This window comes from Diaphorina citri, unplaced genomic scaffold, assembly GCF_000475195.1.
Source record: "Diaphorina citri unplaced genomic scaffold, Diaci psyllid genome assembly version 1.1 scaffold1026, whole genome shotgun sequence".
Classification (NCBI taxonomy): domain Eukaryota; kingdom Metazoa; phylum Arthropoda; class Insecta; order Hemiptera; family Psyllidae; genus Diaphorina; species Diaphorina citri.
Window position 1 is genome coordinate 78852 of NW_007378456.1, and position 8575 is coordinate 87426.

Consider the following 8575-nt stretch of genomic DNA (forward strand, 5'->3'; position numbering starts at 1 on the left):
TGTAGGAGAAGGTATGGAAGAAGGAGAATTCTCCGAGGCCCGTGAAGATTTGGCTGCTCTGGAGAAGGATTACGAGGAGGTTGGCATGGACAGTGTTGAGGGAGAAGGAGAAGGTGCTGAGGAATACTAAACTCAAACTCTGAAATCCTAGAAACCAATACCCGCGCTCGACATGAAACGCTTCCAACAAAACTCACGCTTTAAACTTTGAAATCATCCAAAACTTGCATTCGAAAAATATAAACTTTGAGATTGAATCTGGATTATCTGCAATAATAGACTGATGTAATAATATTTTTTTTCTGAAACAATTCCATATTTTTATTTATGTTTACACATTGACTGTCACGAATACTTTTTTATATTTTTGTACTTACCTACGAAAAAAAACTCGAGCAACTAGAGATTGAATCTGGATTATCTGCAATAATAGACTGATGTAATAATATTTTTTTCTGAAACAATTCCATATTTATATTTTTGTTTACACATTGACTGTCACGAATACTTTTTATATTTTTGTACTTACCTACGAAAAAAAACTCGAGCAATATAAGAAACGAACATTCTGAACAATTAAATCCTGGCGTTTTCATCTACTTAGATAGGTTGATTTACTTTCTCATGGTCCATATTCCACCATTAGTTTCCGTTTTTCATATAATTGAAAGTTCCATAAAACTAGAGAAACTGAAGGAGACTCTCACGAGGCTGTACCTCACCTTCCCAAGAAAGTAATCAGGGATCTCCTGGTAAGCAGAAAGGCATGGGCTATGGTAGACTGCCTGAGTATGATTACAATGCTCACTACCAAGGGCAAATGGGGTTTGTCTGGCTAATTATCAAGAGGTCGCAGGTTCAAATCCCACTAAACCCCGTCAAGGTAAAGATTTTTTTAAGAAGTTTGATAGAGGGAACTGTAACTGCTTTAAGGTCTTATCGTCCCGAAATCGGAGAGAGAAGGAAGACAGGATAGGAGGAAGCCAGCCGTTCCGAGAACGAACATTATCCCTTCAGGATAAAATCCGCCTCGGGTGGGAATCGAACCCGCGGCCTAACGCTTACGAAGTAGTCGCGCTACCAACCAAGCTAACTGGGCTGGCCAGGGAGGATGTGAAAGCGAAAAGGTCAACTGTTTGGGTGTCTAGTTTTCATTTCAGTGGATGCACTTCTGGCACTTACATGGGTGTCTATTCTCATTAGTCTCATTACCTATCTACAGTACCTAATCATTAGAATCAGGAGTAGATCTGCCTTCAAATGAGTTCTTTTAAGTCATAGTTTGCAAATCTCTCATCGAAAAAGGTGAGGTAGCAGGATGATCCATATCCAGCCAGCATGGGTACGATTCTCACGGTGTTTCAAGAATTGTGGTTTGTACGCCCAGAAATATCTGGTGGGCTTCTTCCATGTCTGAAATCTTTGTATCTATAATTCTACACTATCTACCTACAGAGAATTTTGAAATTGAAAATGTCGTCTGTGTGTAGATCAAAATATCCAAGTATTCTTTTTCACAGTTTTCCACACATCATCTCTATCTACAGAGAATTTTGAAATTGAAAATGTCGTCTGTGTGTAGATCAAAATATCCAAGTATTCTTTTTCACAGTTTTCCACACATCATCCAGTATTCACACTCTGCAAAGCGTATGGAAGAAATGTGCTGGAGTGTTCGTTAGTCAATGTCGAAAATATCGTGATGTCAGTAACTCATACGAAGAAGTAGAATTTCCCCCTAGAAGTAGAAATACATAGTCGAAGTAGGGCATCCCGTATTTTCCTCTGATTAAAGACGTTTCAGCGTTTTGGTAATGAAATTGTACTCCCGGCGTGGCGTAAATATCTACATCAGTGGCGTCGCCGGGTTTGGGGACGGGGATGATGCAACCTTCGTGACCAAAATTTGGGTATTACACAAGGCTTGCACGCCGGAGGTCCCGGGTGCAATTCCCGGCGAGGTCGAAGTTTTTTCGACTCTGTGATAAGATAGATTAGATGTAAGCATATTATTTGTAATATAAAATAATTTTTTGTTACAATTCTTGAAGTTTCGAATATATTCAACCTCATTAGGGCGATTTGAGGAGTTACTTTAACGGACTACCGCCCAGTTGAGGCATTACCAGTGTAAAAAGACGGATGAAACTGATGATAAATGGGAAATAATAGTAGAGGAGACAAGCAGATATTTCGTAATGCTGTGATACTCACAAAAGTTACACAGAGGATCTCTGCTTCACGACAAATAATTCATGATTCATTTGGGTTGAGGAGTTTAACGAAGACATACAATGCGAGTATTAAACTTGAGCTTTTTATCAGGTAAACAGAGATGAACCCAATCCGTCCCTGATAAGGAAACATCATTAAAATGGAAAATTGAATTATTTTATTAAGAAAATTATGAACATATAGGGCACCTATTTTATACATAGAATATATATATTATGTAGGCATGGAAGCACCTCCTACCCCGTCAGTAAGAGTGTGCCAGCTAAGAAGTGTGATCCTTTCGTTATATTAGCATCCTTTCGTTATAAAATAATCAAATTTCCACTACTCCTGTTTATCCTGATTAATATGGCTCATAAATCCGTGATAAGAGCTATAGGTACCTCCATGCCTATCTACCACCCCCAACCCTATCTTCAGTACACACTATCTTGCAGGCCCCATCACAGGGACCGGGCCCCAAGGGGCTAACTCCAACAGTAGGCCCCTCCTCACAACATGTTTTTTTTTTGTCGATGGTGGGATTCGAACCCGGGACCTTCTGCATGGCAAGCAAGCGCGTTACCACTGGACTAACCGTGCCCCCCAGATTACAAGGCAGGTTTACCCTCCAAGCTAACCAGGCTGGGAAAACCATGTACTTGGTTATAGCCAATTTTATCTGAGAGTTTTGGTGGAAAACTGCTTGAGTCAGGTATCTTGTATTTTATTTTAATTTTTGTTGAAAAACTCCCTTCGGGGGCCCGTTGGGAAGCCCATGCCCGAGACCAAAGGAACCTCCCCTGGTGACGAGATAAAATTGGAAATGTAAATGAGCTCTCTGTGAGATGTTGAATTTCCTTGATTAGGTAATTTTGTATTTTATTTTAATTTTTGTTGAAAAACTGCCCTCGGGGGCCCCTTGGGAAGCCCATGCCCGGGACCAAAGGAACCTCCCCTGGTGACGAGATAAAATTGGAAATGTAAATGAGCTCTCTGTGAGATGTTGAATTTCCTTGATTAGGTAATGGCAGATTTACCCTCCAAGCTAACCAGGCTGGGAAAACCATGTACCTATTTGGTTTTAGCCAATTTTATTTGAAAGTTTTGGGGGAAAGTCAGGTATCTTGTATTTTATTTTAATTTTTGTTGAAAAACTGCCCTCGGGGGCCCTTTGGGAAGCCCATGCCCGAGACCAAAGGAACCTCCCCTGGTGACGAGATAAATTGGAAATGTAAATGAGCTCTCTGTGAGATGTTGAATTTCCTTGATTAGGTAATTGAAAATTCACCCGAAATTTTAAACTCGGGGGTTAGGTGTTTCTGTGTGGTAATGAAGTAAATTAGAATATGAGGTTAATGCTAATTTTAGACGTACCATACGTTTAGGTATAGGTACAGGCGAACCTGGATTGTTGGGGAATCAAGGGACCAAAAATATTTTTAGGTAGGTACCTATGTAGAGATTTTTTTCCCCTTAATTATATAGATCATTTTTTTTTTTTTTTCACCAGAGAGTCTATTGTTTAAATTTAATTAGGTACTTCAAATAATTAATATGTGCACATAAAAAAATTAGGTATAAATGTTTTTTTTTTTTTTTTTTCTTTTTTTTTTGGCTAGCAATCAAGGAATACAATACGAGCAAAACCACTTGACCAATTGCCATCCAAGCCAGATATATGGATGGTAAATCATTCTAGAGGCACTCGAAGGAATTATCTGGTGGAAAATCGAAAGAGAAAAAGGTACCCTGTATCGAGAAAAAAAAGTCCTTCTGGTTCTGGAATGCTAAAACAATATAGTCATTTCCATTCCGATCCTCCATCGTGAAATCTTTTATCCGCCTAAACAGACTCGACTACGGCCATAAAAAGGCTATAAAAATTAAACGCTTCACTTCGAGCTCTCTACAGTATAATTTTCCCGACCTGACAATTTGAAATAAAGAGGTAGGTAAATGAAAAAATAGAAAAACTTGGAGCAATAAAATAAATAAAGGTTTTAATTTGCTCTCAGGCCAGAAGTTCAGGCTAATTATGTATTCAAGAAGGAAAAAAAAAGCTAAACTTTCGCTCAAGAAATCCTCTTGTGTTTGAGATAATTATTCTAAAGTTTCTTCAAGTTCCTTCTCGTTTTTTCCCCCGTTCATATTTTATGTAATGTTGATTTCTTTCTTATAAAATATAAAATTTACCTGACGGTGTTGTAAGAAAAGATGGATGCACAAGAAAGAAAGGGTGGACTCGAGGAGAAAGAGGAATAAGAAGGAGGAGCAGAGGAAGGATTAAAGTAGGAAAAGGATGAGGAGTAGAAACGAAGAAGGGGAGAAAGAGAAAAGAAGAATAGGAGGAGGAGTAAAAGAGGAAGAAATAGGAAGACCAAGAGTAGGAGGAAGAGGAAAGAAAAGGAGGAGAAAGAGAGAAAAAAGAATGAGAAAATTAGTAAGCCAACAGGAAAACTTAACTTCCTCTAATGGTAACGAAATAGTTAGTTCAGACAACAACCACACACAACGTTGCTTAACTTCACTGACCTATCAAGGACTGCTTCATTGAGGGCGCTATATTGAAGATATATTGGAGACACCTAGATACTAGATAGAGAAAATTTAGAATATTAAAGTGATGGAGAGGCACCTAGATATAGAGACTCCTTAATCTCTATAACGTTTATTAGCCTACAGCAGATTTATCTGTCGTGATATGTAGGTAGGCTGAAATTGAAGTGCTATAGAGATGATCCATGTCTACCATGAACAACACCTAGGCAACCTATCAGGCAATCTAGGTATACGAGATTATAACACACATATCATAACTAACAGTTAATCTATCAAATCCAGCTACTAATTCAAATTCTAGAAGCAGTTTTACCAAATCAACATGGCTGATTTCTTAATCGTAGTTTGAGGGGGTGTATGGATGGTAATTTAAAATTTAATGGCTTTATTTATGCACGATGAAGCTGGTAACTACCACGTTTAGACAAATCTTTTGAAATAGAAACGTATCTCATTCTAGAACCCAGCTTCGAATTCTACGACAGTTTAAATCAAATTCAATCAGTCAAATTGCGATAAAGCCACTAGGTACATACTACATACATATCAGACACTAGATGAAGTACCTGCACAGATGACCTCATAAATCAGAGATTGCAATCAGTAACTTTTTTAAATTCTCAGATACAGGTCGGCATAATTATCTATGTAGCCAGAAATGATATAATGGTAAGTACATTTTATCAAACATATCAATTTATCAAAGTTTTTATAAATTACAAAACAAAATAAAATGGAAAGGCGTGTAGGGAAACCAGAAATGATAAAATGGTAAAAATGGTAAGTACATTTTATCAAACATATCAATTTATCAAAGTTTTTATAAATTACAAAACAAAATAAAATGGAAAGGCTAAAAAAGTCAATTAATATCTTCTGGAGTTTTAATCATCTCCACTAATTTTTTCATTATTGTTTCCTTCAGTTCAACCCAGTTACGTTTTAGGTACCTAAGCAGTTTTGGCTCTCCCCTAATCAAATTTCTGGCTTCACACAATCCAATACACTAATTCCTGTAGATAGGAAGTTTTGTCATCTCCACTAATTTCATTACTCTTGATAGGAAGTTTTGTCATCTCCACTAATTTCATTACTCTTAATAGGAAGTTTTGTCATCTCCACTAATTTCATTACTCTTGATAGGAAGTTTTGTCATCTCCACTAATTTCATTACTCTTGATAGGAAGTTTTATCATCTCCACTAAATACTTTCGGCCCCTTGTCAAAAGCTTCGCCCCTGGTAGTTGATCTTAATATTTGCATACTAATTTTGCTGATGTGTTGAGTGATGATGACTAACACTCAATTAAATCAATTCAACGCGCCCTGAGCTGTATTCTCACACGGTAGAAAGATAAATATAATTTGTGTTGCCATCGATAAATAATTTGGACGTTTCAGAATTCAGATAAAGATCTTGTTATTTCGCTATAAAAATACCCAAGTTACATTAAAAAAAAAAACCAGGCAAATGACTGCCTGGTTACCTTACCAGTCATTTGCCTTACCAGGCAAATGACTGCTTTCGAAGTGAGTTATTGACAGCAAGGCTACATAATTATCCACCAGTAGGGCCCCTGATCTATTTGGAACATTTTTTAAAGAGGTTTGATAGAGGGATCTGTAACTGCTAAGGTCTTATCGTCCAGAAATCGAAGAGAGAAGGAAGACAGGATAGGAGAAAGCCATCTGTTCCGCCCAGGGCGGAAAGCTAAAATCCGAACCCGCTAAAGCGCTTACAAGGCAGACAAGCGACTAACCTAGCAAACTAGGGGACATTGAATTTAGCCTGATGATTTGGGTCCAAAAAGATCAAACTTTTTTATAAATATGCAATGTGCAATACACGTTACACTCTTTTTCAATGTGTGTCAGATGATTTTATTCTCTTTGAAGCACGGGCTTAGCGCTTACAAGGCAGACAAGCGACCAACCAAGCAAACTAGGGGACATTGAATTTAGCCTGATGATTTGGGTCCAAAAAGTTCAAACTTTTTTATAAATATGCAATGTGCAATACACGTTACACTCTTTTTCAATGTGTGTCAGATGATTTTATTCTCTTTGAAGCACGGCCCTTCTCAAACACTCGCCTGTACAGAGGTACCTCCCTCCTGCCTAAATGCTACAGCCAACTTTATCTTGTAAATAATATTTAGCGAGATCGAGATGAAGGAATTAGCATCTGTTTGTTTCTTCTGTGATTGTGGTTATAAGATTGGAAATATTTAGGAAAATGGTTAGGAGGTACTTTAGAGTTTAGTTCAATAATAAATAATAATAGTAAAGAAAGAAAAGTATTTTTCGATTTGTTTTATGTACATTGTACACCGACTACAACTAATTTCTTCTACACTAATGTAATTATCCAAGTATCTTACACATCTTTCTTAACCACTGTTATCTCTAACCATCCAACTATCTTCTCTGCTTACAGCGTGAGTGTATCTCTATCCACGTTGGACAAGCCGGAGTCCAGATCGGTAACGCCTGTTGGGAACTGTACTGTCTGGAACATGGCATCCAGCCTGACGGTCAGATGCCCTCAGACAAGACCATCGGTGGTGGAGACGACAGTTTCAACACATTCTTCAGTGAGACCGGAGCTGGCAAACATGTACCCCGTGCAGTGTTTGTTGACCTGGAACCCACCGTAGTCGGTAAGTTTCCTATGGAGGTTGAGCCAGTCAATAGCGATACAGCAATTGGGGTTGTAAAACTATGACAACGAAAGATGAGATCCATGGGTCTAAATTTTGTTTGAACTACCTGGTGAAGTTTGGAAAGTTTCAAACGAAATAAAAAAAATATTTGAAAATTAACAAATAAAATAATAGTAATTTACAGTTGCATTTTTCTAATGAACATGTCTAATCTTCTTGCTTGCAGATGAAGTACGTACCGGCACCTACAGACAACTGTTCCACCCTGAACAACTCATCACTGGTAAGGAAGATGCCGCCAACAACTACGCCAGAGGTCACTACACCATTGGAAAGGAAATCGTCGATCTAGTCCTAGACAGAATCCGTAAGTTGGCTGACCAATGTACCGGACTGCAAGGTTTCCTCATCTTCCACTCCTTCGGAGGAGGTACCGGCTCAGGATTCACCTCCCTGCTGATGGAACGTCTCTCTGTCGACTACGGAAAGAAATCCAAGCTGGAGTTCGCCATCTACCCCGCCCCACAAGTCTCCACCGCTGTTGTTGAACCCTACAACTCCATCCTCACCACTCACACCACCCTGGAACACTCCGACTGTGCCTTCATGGTCGACAACGAAGCCATCTATGACATCTGTCGCCGTAACTTGGACATCGAGCGTCCCACCTACACCAACTTGAACAGACTGATCGGTCAGATTGTATCCTCCATCACTGCCTCCCTCAGATTCGACGGTGCCTTGAACGTTGACTTGACCGAGTTCCAAACTAACTTGGTGCCCTACCCTAGAATCCACTTCCCTCTGGTCACCTACGCCCCAGTCATCTCTGCCGAGAAAGCCTACCACGAGCAACTGTCCGTGGCTGAAATCACCAACGCCTGTTTCGAACCCGCTAACCAGATGGTCAAATGTGACCCACGTCACGGCAAGTACATGGCTTGTTGTATGTTGTACAGAGGAGACGTTGTCCCCAAAGATGTGAACGCTGCCATCGCCACCATCAAGACCAAGAGAACCATCCAGTTTGTAGACTGGTGTCCAACTGGTTTCAAGGTTGGTATCAACTACCAACCCCCCACTGTTGTCCCAGGAGGTGATCTCGCCAAGGTACAACGTGCTGTCTGCATGTTGTC

The 8575-nt window shown here is 39.4% G+C and overlaps 1 protein-coding gene across 1 annotated transcript in view; it reads left to right on the forward strand.

Moving 5' to 3' along the window:
• The first annotated feature begins 7191 nt into the window (after positions 1-7191).
• LOC103513790 (tubulin alpha-1 chain-like) overlaps positions 7192-8575 on the forward strand; it is a 6279-nt gene continuing 4895 nt past the window's right edge. The window contains exons 1-2 of the mRNA XM_008478637.3: positions 7192-7436; positions 7666-8572. Coding sequence (XP_008476859.3) covers positions 7316-7436; positions 7666-8572 — 1028 coding nt within the window. The 5' untranslated portion in view covers positions 7192-7315. The remainder of the gene's footprint in view (positions 7437-7665; positions 8573-8575) is intronic.